General features: G+C 42.2%; 1 protein-coding gene across 2 annotated transcripts; it reads left to right on the top strand.

Annotated features, from left to right (window-relative positions):
- Nucleotides 1-14,872, top strand: SUOX (sulfite oxidase). Of its 2 annotated transcripts, XM_089477218.1 has the most exons (4): nt 1-228; nt 4,546-4,612; nt 7,555-7,738; nt 8,467-14,872. In XM_089477218.1, the coding sequence occupies exons 2-4, from the start codon at nt 4,557-4,559 to the stop codon at nt 9,895-9,897; spliced, it is 1,671 nt and encodes a 556-aa protein (XP_089333344.1). In that variant the 5' UTR covers nt 1-228; nt 4,546-4,556; the 3' UTR covers nt 9,898-14,872. The 2 variants fall into 2 exon arrangements, with proteins under 2 accessions (XP_089333344.1, XP_089333354.1); XM_089477228.1 differs by lacking the exons at nt 1-228; nt 4,546-4,612 and adding an exon at nt 5,358-5,402.
- Nucleotides 14,873-17,843: the final 2,971 nt, after the last annotated feature.

Here is a 17,843-nt window from a genome sequence, read left to right as displayed (position 1 = left end):
GAAGGAGTTTGTATAGGCAGCAGCCACCAGGGAGGCCCCGTCCAGGCTCTGAGGCGAAGGCGGAGCCGGAGGAAGGCCTCTCCTCCCCTCCCTCCCTCTCCCTCTCCCTCCGCCGGCATCTCGAAAACACACGTCGGCGGGGAGGGAGTGCCTCGAGAACCGGAGCTTCAAGGATCCCCTGCCGTCTTCCTCTCGCCCTCAGCGGCTCTCCTTGGAAGGCCAGAGCAGGTGAGGCCTGGACCCGGAGGGGGGAGGGAGCCCCCGGGGAAGGCAGCTGTCTCAGGGGAAAGGGAGCCTGCGGATAATCGGCCTCTTCTGGCTGCATCCACACTGGAGAGAGAACCCTCTTTGGCACCGCTTTCATTCTTTCGCGGCTCAGAGTCACGGCAGTTCAGGTGATCTGGTGCCACAGCAAACTACAATTCCCAGAATTCCATAGCATGGAACCACAGCAGCTCCAAGTGGTGTCAGACTGGATTATCTCTGCAGGGTGGATGCAGCCCATTTATGTCGTGCTCCAAATGGAGGGCATTTTGGCCTTCCTCCTGGAGAGAAGATTGAAATATGGGACATATCCTGGAAAAGGAGGACTTCTGGTCACCCTGGTTGGGAAACAAGAGGTGCACACGCTTGGCCTTTTGTCTTTATATATATATATATATATATATATCTCATATGGCGCTTCTGGGGTGCTTTCTCCAAAAAGAGGCCCCTCGGACAGCCTGCCACAGCTCTGCACTCCTGCGTGTGTGTTGTGTTGGCCTTTGGGCTCCCAGCTCTGGAAGAAGGAGAAGCTGTTTTGGGGCCAAAGGCACAGCCCTCAGCCAGAGAAAAGCACCTGCCCCCAGGTGCTGCTGTGTAACTCATCCTGGAGCTTCCTTTCCTTAAGAGAGGGCTCCCTTGTCCTGTCAAGTGAAGTACAGTCCATCCACGATTGAAAACATTTCCAAAAGAGAGGAATTCCAAAAAGCAAACTTTGTTTTTGCCGTTTTATACCAATTTTACTGTGCCATTGTGTTTAATGGGACTTGAGCATCCACAGATTTTGGTATCCATGGTGAGTCCTAGAACCAAATCTCAGCGGATACCAAGGGCCCACTGTAGATCTGCTCACCTGGAGCTAGAACCCTTCTGTGCTCAGTGGAACTCATTTCTTTGAGTAAACATGTAGGAGCCTATATTGGAAAGTTGGAAGAGTAATTACAACTCAGTTTACTAGTCCTGGGGGTGTACATACCCCTAAAGGCATTAGATCCCATCTGATCTTAGAAGCTAAGCAGTGTCAGCCTTGGTTTGTACTTGGATGAGAGACTGTCAATGAATGTCAGGTGCTGTAGGCTATATTTCAGAGGGAGGAACTGGCAAAATCACCTCTGCGTATTCCTTGCCTAAGGAAACCCTACAAAATTCAGTGGGATCACCATAAGTCAACAGGCAACTTGAAGGCACATATGCCCACATACTATTCCTTCTACACCAAATATCCAAGAGAAGTCGGGTTTACAGTGGGCCCTTGGTATCCTCTGGGGTTTGGTTCCAGAATCCCCTGTGGATACCAAAATCCCATTAAATAAATGGCATAGTAAATACCATTTGTTGGTGTGTGCCTTCAAGTCATTTCCAACTTATGGCAACCCTAAGGCACATCTGTTATCTAAGGCGAATCTTGGCAAGAAATACCATTTACTCCCATTAAATACAATGACATGGTAAAATTTGTCTCTTATATAAAACAGCTGAATTGAGGTTTGCTTTCTTAAATTTATGTATTTTTAAATATTTTCAAGCTGTGGATGTTTGAATCTGTGGATAATAAACCCATGGCTGTGGAGGGCCAACATAGTCAGTACATAGTCAATAGCCATCCTGTTGCTTCTGAGGTAGTTTGACTCCACTTCTCTTTGCCCTGTCCAAATGGCAGCAAAGTTTACCTGCTGAGAAGCCTTAAGGCAAGACAGGGTATCTTAACCAACAATCTACTAACTTTGACGTTAGTTGCCCTACCCCTTCTTTTATTTCCTTTTTTTCCAGAAGCTTAACTTCCTTGTGTGGTGATAAAATATGAGAGTATTTCTAAACTACGCAATACTTGTTAAAGGGAGGATCAGAGCCATAAAACATTAAAACATGAAACTTAAAATAAACAGTAAGATAGGTGTATGGCTTTCCAAATGTTCTTGGACTTCAACTCCAAACCACTTTCACCCCTGGCAGTTCTGTCTAGGGCTGGTGGGAGTTTAGAAGGATATCTAGTCCCCAACCCACTTAAGTTAAGGGATACTTTTATCCCTTTTATCCTTGTCTGGCAAAAGAGACAAATCCTAGGGCTCTTTTACATTACAGCGCTATGATTCTATTTTAGTCAGCATTGCTCTATCCTATGTAATCCTGGGATGTATAGTTTAGTCAGAGGCACCAGAGGAACACTCTCTGGCTAAGAATTCCAAGTGCCCTCCCTAAACTGCAGATCCTGTGATTCCATAGGATGCCTGTATGGCAGTTAACATGGAATCATAGCTATAACTGTATAATGTGGAAGGACCCCGGAATGAGATTCAATTTTAATTTATTACTCCAAGAGCCTCTGACCTATTAGGCAGCTAAGATGTGCTGGTGTCCCTCATTTTTTAGCAGTCTTGAATCTTCATCTTGCAGGGAAAGTGGGATCTGTGTAAAGTTAATGATTCTGGCTTGGCAGCTTCTCAAAATCCCACCTCCTTTTCTCAGGCAAGGAAAGGTTTTTATCTACTGTCAGCAGCTGATTGGTGATAAGAACTTCATTCTGCTCTGTGCCAACAGAAGCTCGCTGTGGGCCCAGATCTCAGGCCAAAAAGAGGTTACCTACTCCAACTCACTTGTTTGTTAATAATTAGATGTTTTTAAAAATAATTCACTGGAATTAATGGGTATTGGTTAAACTTTTTACACTTGCATTTTAAAAAGTCAGCATTTTTAGGTGGAGTGTAGAACATCATCTTGTTATAACTGGGGATGTTTTCCTGCCTGCTTCAAATGATATGAAAGTAAATGGCTGATGCATAAACTTTAAATTTTGGATCCACAAATATAAGGACTCAAACCGGTTTCAGAAATTGGTAGTGTGTTGATGGTTAACATGAAGAAAAACAGGAAGTAGTAGATCAAAGGCAAAAAAATGTATAATGATGCAATTATGCATACCTGCAAAGAAGTAAATTGTATTGAATTCAGTGGGACTTCCGAATAAATATAGATATAGTTGCAGTGCAAGTTAGTAATAGTTGATCTGTTGCAAGGGTGAGACTCGTGCAGCCCTCCATATGTTGTCAAATTATTCCCACCTTTGATCTACTGAAAGAGGAACATAAACTCTCAGTAAAACTGTAACTGAGCCAATGATGTTCAAATTGTTGAAAGTGAGCTTCCAAATTTAAAATAAAACAAGTTTCTGTTAGTATTTGGTGGCACTGTTGTGTTTAAAGAAGAAGAAAATTACATCTGTTTTGTGTGTGTCATACATATGTACATCCTTGCTTGTTGAAGGCACTTTAAACTCCCTCAATATGATTCTGGTTCATAATGAATTTCATTACGAACCAGTGATCCCAAGTTCTCCAGTTATAAGTTTCAGTAAATTGATCATAAGTTACAATGGCTAGAAATTTAGACTTGAACCTGGGCTGAAAACATTTCAACATGGGCTCATTAGGTTTTGAGGGACAAGTTCCTCCTTCCCTGTATAGTGGAGTATAACTTCTATCTGTATAGTGGTACTAGTAGTGACCCATGTTGCAAAGCTGGGGGGGAAAAAGCAGAATTGCCAGGTCATAACCTAAATGTCTACATCTTTTTAATAAATGCTGAAGGAAATGCAACTTCAGGTTCTCTTGCCCATGTTCCTTCATTTACCATCTGATGATAAGCATAGCAATTACATGGGCATTTTAATTAAATTAATAGGTAAAGTGGTAAACATCTTGGCATCACTGGCAATTTAAATGCCTCTTTCACAAATTGCCTTTTAAAATACCTGCTTACAAATGTGTGTCAACATCTATTGTCCATATGACTTGGGTGTCTTCTATAGGCTATTACCAGAAAACTCAGTAAGATGATATACAGTGCTATCTTAAGTAGTTCCCCTTGTAAACGTTAAGAAAGCTCCTAGACCCAAGGTAGGCTGTGTGCTCCACATATAGGACCATGTTTTTAAGCTGAATAATATTTCTGGAAGGTTTCCAGAAGTCCGATTCAGCTTAAAAACAAGGTGCATTTTCCCCATGCCCTGTGTTTTAAAATGAGGATGGAATCATTATGCCAATGAAATTCAGTGATGCACCTGTGGTGGGATGTGAGGCTGCCAGTAGGTTCCATGGGGTGCCAATACAGCCCCATCCGCGGTTCCCTAGACTTTAATGTAAAGTCTCAGAGATTTCATTGTAAAGTGTTACCTCTGCCCTTGACTTTAATGCAAACATCTCGGAGAAGGAACACAGTTTCCAGATATGCACCTTCAGCATATGTTGTTTACTGCAAGCCCTCTCTAACTCTTTCTGTTATATGTAGGTTCGGAGAAGATGTTGCTGTCCAGACCTAGCCAGAGTGGCCTCTCCACACTACAGAGAACATACTGGTATGGGAAAATGCAACTTACTTCCATCAAACATCAGTCTTGGAGGAAGAGAAATGTTGATCATTAGCCTGCTAGTCCAACTTAGGAGTCCAGCCTCCCAAGACAATTATCAGAGGACCGTAAAAACTGCTCAGTGTCCTTTGCCCAAATATACAGATTGTAATTTTATCTACTTGCCTATCCTGCTGGATACTGTCCTTTTATAGAAACAATTGTTGTATTGGTAAATTAGGATAACAAGGCCTTGGTTTGCTCTAGGTTCTGTGTTAGGTAAGGATAAGGTGAGATAAAATATTAATGTGAAAAGGCCACTTGTAAGGTATGAAAAAATATTGGTGGGTTTTAGGATGTGAGGAGAAACAAGTGACAATTCTTCAGTTTGTTTCTGGTTTGGTTAGATAAATTTCCCCACATAGTTCTTGCCTTGTTGGTGCCAAAGAAAGCCTACTACATTCAATTTTTTTTTCCCTTGGGCTACCTGTATCTATAGTGTTAGGTATCAAGCTTGTGAACTGAACAGAGATAGCCCAGTGTTATAAGATAGCACAGCACCTTTCTTAAAGTTACAGTAATCACAGCTTAAGACCTTGATATTCCTTCCACTCTTGCTGTTCTGCAGTCTCCACCCATGCATGCCATTTCATCACACATGCAGAACTGCCCTACCAACACTCTTTAGTTCCAGCCCGAAGCACCATTGCTAGGTCCTAGTAAAGAGGAAGCAAAGAGACCTCTGTTGAACTTTCCTGAAGAGTCTTTCAGAGTATTTGTCTTGGCTCCCTGCCTAATCGTAGGTGGACTCTAATCTTATCTCTGTGTGCATCCCTTCCCTTTCAACATAGCTTGTGTCTGAGGATTCCAGGCCAAAAGTGCAGTCTGGGTAGGGAGATCCCTTTTTTTTTAGCTATCTGACTCCTTTTGTATCACCTTGAGTGGAGGCAAGAGTTAATGATTACTCACCAGTTCTGCAGCTGGAAGCTAGACACCTGTGCTGCCAGTGTTTAAAATCCTGTGCCAGATGCACCAGACAATCAAAATGTAAAAGCAGGCATCTATATACCCCCATGAGGTTGCTTATTTTGTATAACTTATTCTGATTGCAGAAAATACATGTTTGCCCAAAATTTGGAAATACAAAGGGGGGAAATAAAGAAAATGATGGCGGAAAATGTGTGTTGCAGTTTCTGTAGATTCACAGGAATCACCACCCAACACTTTAGAAAAAATGCTGAGCCTGTTTTTATAAACCAGTGGTCCGCAAAGTCACCTTATACTTAAAATGTTGGTTGGTGGGGCCGTAAGGTTGGCAAGTATGGTTGGTGGGAACATAAGAACAGGCCTTTTTGATGGCTGTCCACAGACTCTGGAACTGCCTGTCCAGGGAAGCCAGAATGGCCTTCTAGCAGCAAGCTAAAACTGTTTTATTCAGATAGGCTTTTACAACAGAAAGTTTTTAAAGAATGGGGTAGGGGGTGCTCTATGGTTATAATTGTACTATTTTTTAAAAGCTTTTATCTTTTTAAATTGCATTTTATTCATTTATTCTGTGATTTGTTTTAACACTGTAATAGTTTTCTATTTTAATGCTCATATTTTGTATGTTTTAACTGTATTCTTTTACATTGCAAGCTGCTTTGAGTTCCAATTTTGGGGGGAAATTGGATATGAACATCATCATCATCATCACCACCACCATTACCATCTTAAAAGAGCTTCAGAATTGCTATGGGTTGTGACTGGAGGCATGGAGACTTTTTAACTAAACTGCCAAAGAGTTGAAATGCCAGCAAGGGAACAGAACAAATTCGTTTTATTTTCCTGGTTTGGCAAAAGTTCCTTAGGTTGCTTGTTCACAGTATTGCCTTTAGATAGCTACAATGCCTTGGAGGCAAGAATTAAACTGTTTGGAGATGGGAAAACAACTCTTACAGATCTGCTGTGATCTGTGGTAGCTTCCCTTTTCCCCTTTCATTCCATCCTGTTGTGTTGCTGCAGTGTGCAACCTACAGTTTGTGTTACATCACAGTCTTTGTATGTATGACACAGCATTTTTAAAGAATTCAGGGTCACTTCTTTTCTAGTGTCATGCTCCTCTGCATGCTGTAGAACACTTGCCCTGTAGAGTCAGAAAGGAAGCATCTACACTATAGATGTAAACCAGTTTGAAAACAGTTTAGGTGTAATTACTTCCTGTGGGTAGAATACAGAGACATAGCCATGTTCATCTGGAAAAGCAGTATGCAAAGGGATCCTGTAGCATCTTTGATACTAACTGAGCAAAAGATATTGTAGCATGAGCTTTTGTAGACTTGGGTTGCATCCACACTGCAAAAGTAATCAAGTTTGACAGGGTTTTAACTGTCATGGCTTAATGATATGGATTTTGGGGCACCAGAGCTCTCTAACAGAGGAGGCTAAATGTTTCACAAAACTACAGTTTCCAGAATTCTGTAGCATTGAACCATGGCAGTTAAAGTGGTGTTGAAACTGGATTATTTCTACAGTGTGGATGCAGCCTTGGTGTACTTCCTCAAATCATTTCCTTTTGGAGAGCCCTGAGGATAAAAAGATAAATAGCTCAGCTTGTGAAAACAGGGGCTTTTTGAATTATAACTTCCAGAATTCCACAGCCACCAACAGTGATGGTAGCTAGGAGATTCTGGGAGTTGTCCAAAAAACCCACCCTAATACCTCCTTACAAACCCTTTCCCAAACTCTGCTTTAAGAGCAGAGGTTACTTTTTTGTGTGTGGCATTTGCCTTTCACGATCCTCCATGAATCTGGCGAATACTGTTATTTGTTTTAAAAGCCATCTAATATAGCTTTGCTCCATCCTCTCATCATCAGAAAATAACTGATTTATGAGTGTGGTCATTTGCCATATTTGCCAAATGTACAAAGTATCTACCTAAGCCACTTCTTTTGAATTGCTTTTGTTACAGGTTGCAAGACATGGTCCGGAGGACCCTCCCTCCAGCCCACTCGGCCTTTAGTTACTTCCGCTCCCACAACACTTGGAACGAGGCTGGTGGCCCAAGACGCAGAAGGTTCATGGGGGCAGCTGTGCTGGCAGGGGCTGGGCTGGGCATAGGCACCATCTTGGCATATGGAGATCAACGTCACCGGGTGAGTTGAATAGCTGGGGGAAGGACTGGGATGCGATCAGAGTTTGGAAAGGTTCCTTTTTGGAATTCCTCCAGCCAGCATAGATAATGACTGGAAAATATGAGACACTGTAGTCCAGAAAAGTAGCCTTTGCAAGATCTGGATGCAGCCAAAAGAAGAGCTGGACAAGGGAAACTTGCAGTCATTGTGGAGCTAGGAGGAGGCTTTGAGATTCTGCCTGAAAGGAGACTTCCAAAATTGTTGTGGGTTAATTATCTAAAATAATGGAGCATAATAGTGGATCCAAATTTAAGAGTTCACAAATGGGCTGACAACAGAAGATTTGTCACCTTGTCTTCCCCACAGCAACCCTGTAGTGCCACAAATGGGTGACTGTGGACCCTCCTAAATGATGTAGAATTTACAGTGTTGAGAGAAGAGAGAATCTCAGGGAATTGGGTGGTTTTTTCTTCTCTTTGTGAAGCTATATTCACAGAAGGTGCTTCATCCCAGTTTCCAGGGATTCTCTCCCCTCCCCTTATCCAGCATGGTTCATACCGCTGTGTAGGGCATTTCTGAGAAGCAAGCAGGATGCCCACAAGGAAGAGAAGGAAATGGTAGGAAATAGTAGGATGGCAGGACACCTCAACATCCTCAAAATCTGGTTCCAGACAGTGGATCAGGGGAAGAATGATCCCACTCCTTGTTTTTTCCCATTGCTTTGATGGCTTGTTTATCTTCCCTCATAGGCTACCAAGGCTGAGGCCCCAGAGTCTGCATCTGGCCCCCCGTTTCCTACCTATACTAGGCAGGAGGTGGCTCGCCACCACAGTGAGGCCAATCGGGTGTGGGTGACCTATGGCAGCGATGTTTTCGATATCACAGACTTCATAGAGCAGCATCCAGGAGGCAAAAGCAAGATTCTTCTGGCAGCTGGTGGTGCTCTGGAACCCTTTTGGGCCCTCTATGCCATGCACAACCAGGAGCATGTGCTGGAAATCCTTCAGGGTTTCAAAGTGGGGCAACTGAGCCCAGAAGAGCCCCCCCAACCCACTCCAGGAGATCCCTATGTTGATGACCCTCCACGCCACCCTGCCCTTCAAGTCAACTCTTTGAAGCCCTTCAATGCAGAGCCCCCTTCGGAGCTGATCACTGAAAACTACCTCACTCCCAACCAGCTCTTCTTCAAACGCAACCACCTCCCTGTGCCACTTGTGGACCCTGAAACCTACCGTCTACATGTGGAGGGTCCCCGTGGACGGGTAGTGTCTCTGTCCCTGCAAGACTTGAAGAGGAATTTCCCAAAGCATGAGGTGACCGCTGCCTTGCAGTGTGCTGGCAATCGTAGGGCAGAAATGAATGCTCTCAAGAACACCAACCGGCTAGGCTGGAGTGTTGGGGCAATTAGCAATGCCCGCTGGGGGGGTGCCCGACTTCAGGATGTTCTGCTGCAGGCAGGCTACAAACAAGGTGATGAAGGGCATGTCTGCTTTGAAGGCCTGGACAAGGACCAGACTGGCACTGTTTATGGGGCCTCCATCCCATTTAAGAAAGCTATGAGTCCTGAAGGGGATGTTCTTTTGGCTTATGAGATGAATGGTGAGGAGCTGCCCCGGGATCACGGATTTCCCCTCAGGGTTGTTGTGCCAGGTGTAGTTGGTGCCCGTAATGTCAAATGGTTGGCCAAGATTACTGTGAGCCCAAATGAAAGCCCAAGTCATTGGCAGCAGAAGGATTATAAAGGATTTTCTCCTGCAGTGACATGGGACACAGTGGATTTTTCCAAGGCTCCTGCCATCCAAGACATGCCCATCCAGTCAGCCATCACTGAGCCAGGCCCTGAGACCATCATCAGCAGTGGGGAGCTCACCGTGAAAGGTTATGCCTGGAGCGGAGGTGGGCGAAAAGTTATCCGTGTAGATGTTTCTCTGGATGGTGGAAAGAGCTGGTGTGAAGCAGAGCTTACTGGAGAAGAGCAGTTGCCTGGCCGAGCTTGGTCATGGCAACTCTGGCAGCTGAATGTTTCTGTACCCCCTGGCATCAGAGAGCTAAACATTGTCTGCAAGGCTGTGGACAACAGCTACAATGAACAGCCTGACACAGTGGGACCTATTTGGAACATTTTGGGAGTGCTCAACAATGCTTGGCATCGAGTGCATGTGCTTGTTAGTGAAGAGTAAGAGCCTTACGTGTGCCTCGTCACCTGGGAGAAATGAAGGATCATGGATTCTTGGCTACTTTGCACCTTCTTTTTTCTTTGGTCTCTGTGAGGAGGCTAAGAAGAAAAGTTGAGATCTTCCATGGCGTCTTGTGACCTTCCTTGCTTACTGTTGAGCTTCTGGTGTAGCAGTTCTTGAGCTTCTGAATGGAGGTGGCCTTGAAAGAAATAATAACACACCTCTTCTCTTAGCTATCTGTAGAAAAGCCTTTCTTCCTTGGGAATATGGGACTGATAACCTGCTTTTTTAAAAAAAGATCCAGTAGTCCAGAGGTTGGACAACTTTTGGCTCCCCAGACATTGCTAAGCTGCCATTCCCACTTTTCCTTGCCATTAGCTGTGCTGACTAGGGGGCACAAACTGCCCTTCCCTGCAAGATGTACCTACATTGCAGATCTGTTGGACTTTTCTTTTGAAAGCAGTGTGACTTTGTTTGCATTCAGATTTTGACCATATAACAGAGGTATTCAAACAAGTGTTAGTGGAGTGGTGAGTTGGCTCTGATTTTTAGTCCAGACAGACTTCAAAGGAAATGTGCAAAGAGTGAAACTGATTTGGGGGCTAGACCTCAGCACCTTGGATAGCTCCTGCAACCTTCAGGCTAAAACCTGCTGTGGATTCATCACCGCCACTGGCATGGAAATCAGCTGCTGCTATCCAGACTTCTAACACTTAAATTCCTAATCCATTTTGCAGAGTGTCACCCTTCTCATTATCTTGCTCATGGGCTTTAAATGCTGAACTATTTCAAGCTTGCTCATTTCTGTACGAAGAGAGGCAGTTTTGCCTATCATGTTTTTTTGGAAACAGGAGAATATTGATGTGTCAGGGTTTTGTATATAGCAGAGTAGCTCCCTCACTGTGATCCACTGAAAGGCAGCCCTCGATACAAGCAACAAACAAAGAAAAGCAGGAGAATATTGAATATTTGAGCCCCCCCCCTCCCCAATGCATTAGTTACAACAGGAGCTGGAACCTCCTGGAATTCTTCATTAGAAAAAAGCACAACTGGATTCTTCTGCTGAGTTTATTAAGTAGAATCTAGTTTCAAGGAGACACTGTTACTACCTCTTTTGTAAGTGCTATCCTCTTGGAAAGCCTTTCAGCCACACTCTAGAATCCATTGTGCCTTCCTTTTTGTTTCAGTGGGAAAGAGGACAGAATTGTGGAGTCCTCAGAAGAGCTTCCCATTTTTCCATTGCGTGTGTTAAAACCATAATCCCCATCCAGCCCACAGGGGCTGGAGATTACAGGAGTTTTAGTGCAATGCAACTGGAGGACACCCATTTGAGGAGAGCTGTCTTTGAAACATTGGGCAGAAGAGGGGATTTCAGCCATGATTATGCATAAGAGCATCTGATATCTACTTCCCCTTTGTGTCCATACAGGAGGGTCCCGGCCCACACTTTGAGAAGCACTTTTCTGAATAGAGTTTATTGGTTGAGCTTCTGGGAATCTGTATTTTTTCAACTTTGGCAAAAAATAAAATAAAATACTGATGATGGAAAAGGAGTGGGGAGAAGGAGGGAGTGACAACTGTATGGGAGTAGAGAAATATTGCCCATATATAAGGAGGCAGATTGGAGATTGGAGAAGCAGTCTGTCGCTTTGCATGGTGAGAGTTTCCTGGAGCAGTACTCTGTACCTCTCTGGTTCCTGCTGCTGTTGCTCCTGGCAGTATGTGCAGCTTAAACAAATGTCACTCCAGGGATGATTCTTCATCTTACTATGAGCATTTTGTGGCTTCCAAACACCTTCCTGCTGTCATCTCTTTCAATATGCTTTTTAACAAATGAAAAAAAAAATCTATTTTATGCCACTAAAGTTATTTTTAGGATAGATGACAACATTCAGTTAAAACAAGGATTGGCAACCTTGGTGAGTTTGGAGACCAATGTTAGGACCTGCCTTGTGATATATTGCTTGAAGTTTTTGATGTCAAAATGGTAAAGACCATGAAAACAAGCAAGAAATTCTGGTTTTAATGGGGCTTTCCAGTTAGCCGCTAAATTCCAGCACCATTTTTGTTGGGAAAAGTTCTCTGGGAGATCACACACAGCCCTTAAGCCAGATATAATGACATTGTAAGATGCAGAACCATTCCATAGAGATAATAACACTAAATCAAGTCAAATTGAGGACTAAATTTGTGTGTGTGTGTTGTTGTTGTTGTTTTTAATAAAGTGGGACAATAAAAATAGCCTAGCTTGACACAAAAAGATAATATGGGTGTATGGTAGGCTGCCCTTGGAAGAGCCATCCACAGGTGTGGAACCACAACAGGAAGGCTCTACTCCTGGCCACTGTGACCTACTCTTCATTCGTGGAGCCCCTGAAGAAGACTCTTTGGCAAAGTCCATAGTGTTCCCCTGGAGGAAGATCACTCTTTAGTTTGTCCCAAACTGTCCAGCTCAGTATAACACCAGTTTGAATATTGCTTGGAAATGGACCGGGCACAGTGCATTCCAGTATAGTGTCTCTTCTCTGCTCTAGGTTTCCCCCACCAGATTGCTATGCTGTGTCCCGCCAAATCAGGACATCAGTAGTTATTTTTCCCCAAGCAGTCCTAGTAGGTCTCATGCAAGGTTGCTGTGCTGCTGTGAGCATATGCAAGAGATATCCCTGGATTAATTACGACTTTTTGCAACTTACTGGAATGTTGGCATCATAATGCTTATGTGCCAGTGTCAGCATACAGTTTTAGAGAAAGGGGGGGCTTTGGGAAGGAAACCATCCTGATGAACGGGTTGGATGCATTGGAAATTACAAAGTGAGACATGTTGAATGAGAGTTTGGAGAAATTATCAGATTCAGTCTTGGAAACTCTGTCCCTCTAGCTTTTATTCAGTTTTCTTACAAGACTTGCCAAGCTTTGAGAATCCATTTTAGAGGAGGGGGAAGCTTTCATGGCACTACAAAAGACTTTTGTATTATTTCTCTGCCTTTTTCTTAATTTGTTGTTCCCTCTGCTGGCTGTGGTGTAAAATGTATTTATCTCATTCATTTTGAAAATTGTGTAATGGCCTGTTTGCACAGCAATACCAAAGCTAGGTAAGGTTCCTTTTTCACATCCCCTTTTAAAAAATGCAATAGGAATGCACAAAATGGAAAAGATTAAAACTGTCTTAACTTTTACTGGGTGGCTATATTTCACTCCACAGCTTCAGTAGACTTTTTTCCACTGTTAAATTCTGAATCCTTTCAGCTCTGAACAAAAAAAGACTGCAAAAAAGGGCTTTTCAGTGTTTTCTCAGCCAGACTGATCAGCAATTACATCATTTGAAATCCAAATCGTTTGAACTGGTATGATTCAAAGAATATCAAAGTATCATTTGGGGGTAGCTGTCAAAAACTTAAAACTACAGCTTGAAAGTTTTTATTATTATTATTATTTGGGCTACACATCTCCGGGCAACGTAGACACTGGTATCAGCACACAGAATTAAGGTCCTGTCTAATGGATACCATTTCATGACATGAAAGCACAGTTCCAATTTTGTTTAACCTTGAAATTACATCAATATACATTTCTAAAAGTACATTACAGCTTTTCTGCTTTGCCCCCAAACACATACCTCCTTTGCTCTTTTTGTTTGACATAAACAAAACACCCTGAAAAGAGTTTTACAAAGTTTTCAAACTATTTTGTAACTCTTTGGCTGGTCTTAATGACATGGACCGAAAAGCCACATCTAGTATCAGAGGTGTAATGTGTACAATTGTGTATATGATCCATTTGCTAACTTAGTAGTAGGGAAAATCTGGAACTGGGATGGCTTTCAACTTTCCCATTTTTTGGAGGTCAGGAATAAGGCAGAGAGGGATGGCTCTATAATTAAGGTGACTAGCTGGACTGCATGAGAAGGTGGATGCTGATACTGGGGGCTGCACAGGGAACTGATGACAATCATATATGACCCCTGGTTATATTCCCTATGGTAAATATATTTTTCTCTTAATTTTCTTTTTAATTGAATGAATCACTACAAACATCTTATAAATCAACTTAACTTCTAGCTTTTAAAAATTTTATTGCAAATTTATCTCTCCAAAGTGAATGTATCTTACATATACATACCACTAAACAAAATTGTTAAGAAGCTTGTGTTCCTGTCGCATAGTAGTCAGTCTGTATTTTATCATAAGTGGTAGATTGATCAAACTTTTTCAGATTCAGGTCTAATCTGCACTGCAGAAATAATGCAGTTGATACCACTTTAATTGCCATGGCTCAGTGCTGTGGAATCCTGGGATTTCTAGTTTGTTGGGGCATCAGAACTGTTGTTTTTAATGTCTGTAGTTGCACCTAACTCATTAGGATCAAACTTCGTCATTTGGAGCCCAGAGGAAGAATGTAAATGCTCAGTTCCATATGATTTTCACCTGCTGCCCTGCTTTGTCCTTTTTCAGAGCTACTAAGATTGCAGGAACCAAGCTGCATCACAATTTCTTTCTACTCCAGCTTCTTTGCCTTTTAATTGTAAGCTTGAGGTAGACGTTTTTCTCCCGCTAATGCCAAGACTTGAGAACTCCCAAGTTTTGTAACCCAAGCTGTTACAATCTTTTGGAAAAAAAGGTCAACAAACTGGCTTTGTGCCTGGAATAGAGTTGTTAAATGTGTAGATAACAGTGCTCATTAGATAGGCCCTTTTGAAAATAGTGAAGTGTTTTCTGGGCATGCAGAAGTGACCTGCAGTTACTAAAATATGGAAGAGACTGGTATTTCTTAAAAATCAGATACAGATACCTTTAAATTATTCCACACAGAAGAAACTTTATATTTTTACTATGTGCTGGTTCCAGTCTTTGTCTGAGTGTATTCCAAAATAACAGGAAACTGACAATTCTAATGTAATGATTGCATTTGCTGTGTTATGCTGGGGGAAGGATGAGAATCTATTTTTTCTAGTAGTTCTTAATAAAAGCTCTAAATTTGATGTCTCTTGTTTTTGTTTGTGTCTCTGCTTCCTTTCCCTACAGGTTTGTTTTTAGGGCTGCGGGCTCCCCACTTCCCAGTGCTTTTCTTTTTTAGGTTTAATTCAGACATGGCAGCCAAGGATGAGTTAACAAGGCTTATATTTGAGCACTGGGAGCACCGATATTAGCCTTATGTTGGTTCAGACCCTTGGTCTAGCTCTGATCTCTACACTCTGTAGAGAGTGACAGGCAGCGGCTCTCCAGGGTTTCTGAAAGGACTCTTTTCCTCTCTGTCTGTGAAGGTGCTGGAAAACAATGTTTAGTTCTGAAGGTGATGTTTGGGTGTTTAACATTTTATTTCACCCCATTCACTGATCTGAAACAGTATTGAGGGAACACCAATAATTTCAATTGAACTTGTCTTCAGTGTATGCCTGACCTCAGCTGTAAGAAAGCTAATGGATAAAAATGGCTTATATTTTGCATGTATCAGCTTGCAGAGGGCTTTTACCCATGATTTACTTTACTGTTCTTAACAGTGTGTCAGTTTTCCCCTTTCAAAGCGGAAAAGATTGTAACACCCTGTCCTAATGTAGGCATCTTTGGGATGCTGGAATATATACTGTACTCTTAAAAGAAAAGTAACAAACTTCCATTTAAATCCAAAATAGAGATGCACAAAGCTGGGGAGGAAATATTCAGAAGAAAATAATCTTTGCTTGTCAGCATTTGGGGTTACGGATGGAGGATAAAAGAAAGTGCTGCCTGACAGTATTTGTGGTTGGGGAAGGAGGATTACCCTTTTATTTTACCCTTTATTTATGATTGGCTAGCCAAAGAGCAGAGTATGAGGGAAATTGGTCTCTTTGTTCATGTCCAATTGGTATACAATGGCAGAAATAAGTAGGTTGTGTGATATGATTGTTTTAAGTAACCCCTTGAAAAGGAACTACATAGTTTATGGCTCTGTGGTTACTGTAGGATCTGATGGGGGCATTTATGTGCTTTACCTAACATACGGAAGGTCTCGAGTATTAATGAAACACAGACTTAAATCCAAAGAAAGCAGATAATTTGCTTGAGACTTTTCACTACCCTGAGCTGAGCCTAGCACAAGCAAGCTGTATGAAGCTAGCAGCATAAATCTCTAGTCCGAACGTAATGGCAAAATAAAGAATCCTAATTGTCGAGAGTGTGAGCTTGAAGTAGAGGTTGGTGAATGGATTGCTTCTGTCCTTAACATTTTGAGGGAAGGGTAAATGTTGCACACTAGCACCAGTGCATTGTAAGAGCAGTAATGGTCTGTTAAGTAAATGAAGGGAAGAATGCCACAATTTGAGGATAAGAGTGATGTTGTTCCCTGACCAGCCTTATTAGATGGTGTGTGCTGTTTGATGTGCATCTTGCATCTAGATCAAAGAGATTTTCAGAGCCAAAGGTAATTTGAATCATGTCATTGCTGACTCTGTCCTATTTACATGTGGGATAAAGGGCTCTAATTAGCTAATTCATCAGCTGCAAGCACTAAATAGGGGCACATTAGCGCACACAGTGAAAACAACCAAATTTAATATGTTCCTCAGACAATGCTGCTAGCTTCAAAGAGAATTGTAAATCAAAATTGACTGGACAGAAACAGCATTTAAATTTAGCATTAATCATAAATAGGTCTCTGTGAAAGTTTCTATATTTCCTGCCTTAACCACCTGTCCACTGAATTGGGTCCTGGCATTTTTGTTTTCCTATAGAGGAAGCCTATAGTCTTTGTATCTGTGGAGGAACCTAAATCTTTTTCAAACACTCTATAACCAATTGATTGTGCTGAAAGCTACATATAACCCTGAGGTTATGTGAGGAAATAATAATAATAACCAATTAATATTAATAAATTACTAATTGTTTGCATCTCCATTGACTCACTGACTATTCCATACATTTGACAATAAGGGGGTATTAGATGCCTGACCTGCAGTTCTTCTTCCAAGCTAGCTCTATTATTTATAGAGAAGGGCAGAAGAGAGCTAGATACTGTATAACCCATGCTGCTCCTGTTGGGTGTTTAAAATCTGCATCTCCATACAAAGCTTCATCTTTTATAAAGGCTTGTATCTTTGTTGTTGTTGTCTGCTTTCAATTTATTTCTGACATATGGTGATCCTAATGTGAACCTATCACAGGGGTTTCTTGGCCAAATTAGTTCTGAGTGATGTTTGCCCTTGCCTTTCTCCAAGGCTGAGATTTGCCCAAGGTCACCCAGAGGGTCTCCATGGCTGAGTGGGGATTCAAATCCTGGTCTCCCAGTGTCCTAGTCCAATACTCACACTAGTGAACCACTCTGGCTCTCCAGCTATCACCCAATACCTCTCCATTTCATTCTGTTTATCTTATACCATTTATACCTAGTTACCTAGTAAAATGCAATTAATTTGATGGGGTTTAATTCTAAGTAACTAGGTATCTCACATCTAGTTACTTAGCATTAAACCCCATCAAATCCATTGCATTCTTCTTCTTAGTAAACATCCCTATGTTTGGGATGTAAGGGTAAACAAATTAAGCATACTCACTATGAGTGACTGAAACACTTTTCTCAGCCATGTTTTCATGTTACATCAAAAATGACAAAAGATTCTGCAGCACCTTCAAACCTAGAGTTCAGTTCATTAGATGATCAAATCAGATGTCTGTGCATTTCATGAAGCAGACACCAGTCCACAGTTATAATATTGGGACGGGGAAGGTTATGTGGTCCTTCAGATGTTTTTGGCATATGATAGCCCTGTTTAAATATTTGAAGGGATGTCATATTGAGGATGGAGCAAGCTTGTTTTCTGCTGTTCCAAAGAACAGGACCCGGAACAATGGATGTAGCTTCAGGAAAAGAGATTCCACCTCAACATTAGGAAGACCTTCCTGACAGTCAGGGCTGTTCGACAGTGGAACACACTCCCTCGGAGTGTAGTGGAGTCTCCTTCTTTGGAGGTCTTTAAG

Source organism: Sceloporus occidentalis, unplaced genomic scaffold (genome assembly GCF_023333645.1).
Source record: "Sceloporus occidentalis isolate IW3139 unplaced genomic scaffold, rSceOcc1.0.p SCAF_1, whole genome shotgun sequence".
Taxonomy (NCBI): Eukaryota; Metazoa; Chordata; class Lepidosauria; order Squamata; family Phrynosomatidae; genus Sceloporus; species Sceloporus occidentalis.
This window is presented reverse-complemented; position numbering and strand designations above follow the sequence as displayed.

What these genes read in the sequence shown, in the direction of transcription:
- SUOX (XM_089477218.1), top strand. Translation starts at nt 4,557, where the DNA reads ATGTTGCTGTCCAGACCTAGCCAGAGTGGCCTCTCCACACTACAGAGA. An exon ending in ACACTACAGAGAACATACTG is followed by an intron (nt 4,613 to 7,554) that starts GTATGGGAAAAT and finishes CTTTTGTTACAG; the next exon opens with GTTGCAAGACATGGTCCGGA. An exon ending in ATGGAGATCAACGTCACCGG is followed by an intron (nt 7,739 to 8,466) that starts GTGAGTTGAATA and finishes CTTCCCTCATAG; the next exon opens with GCTACCAAGGCTGAGGCCCC.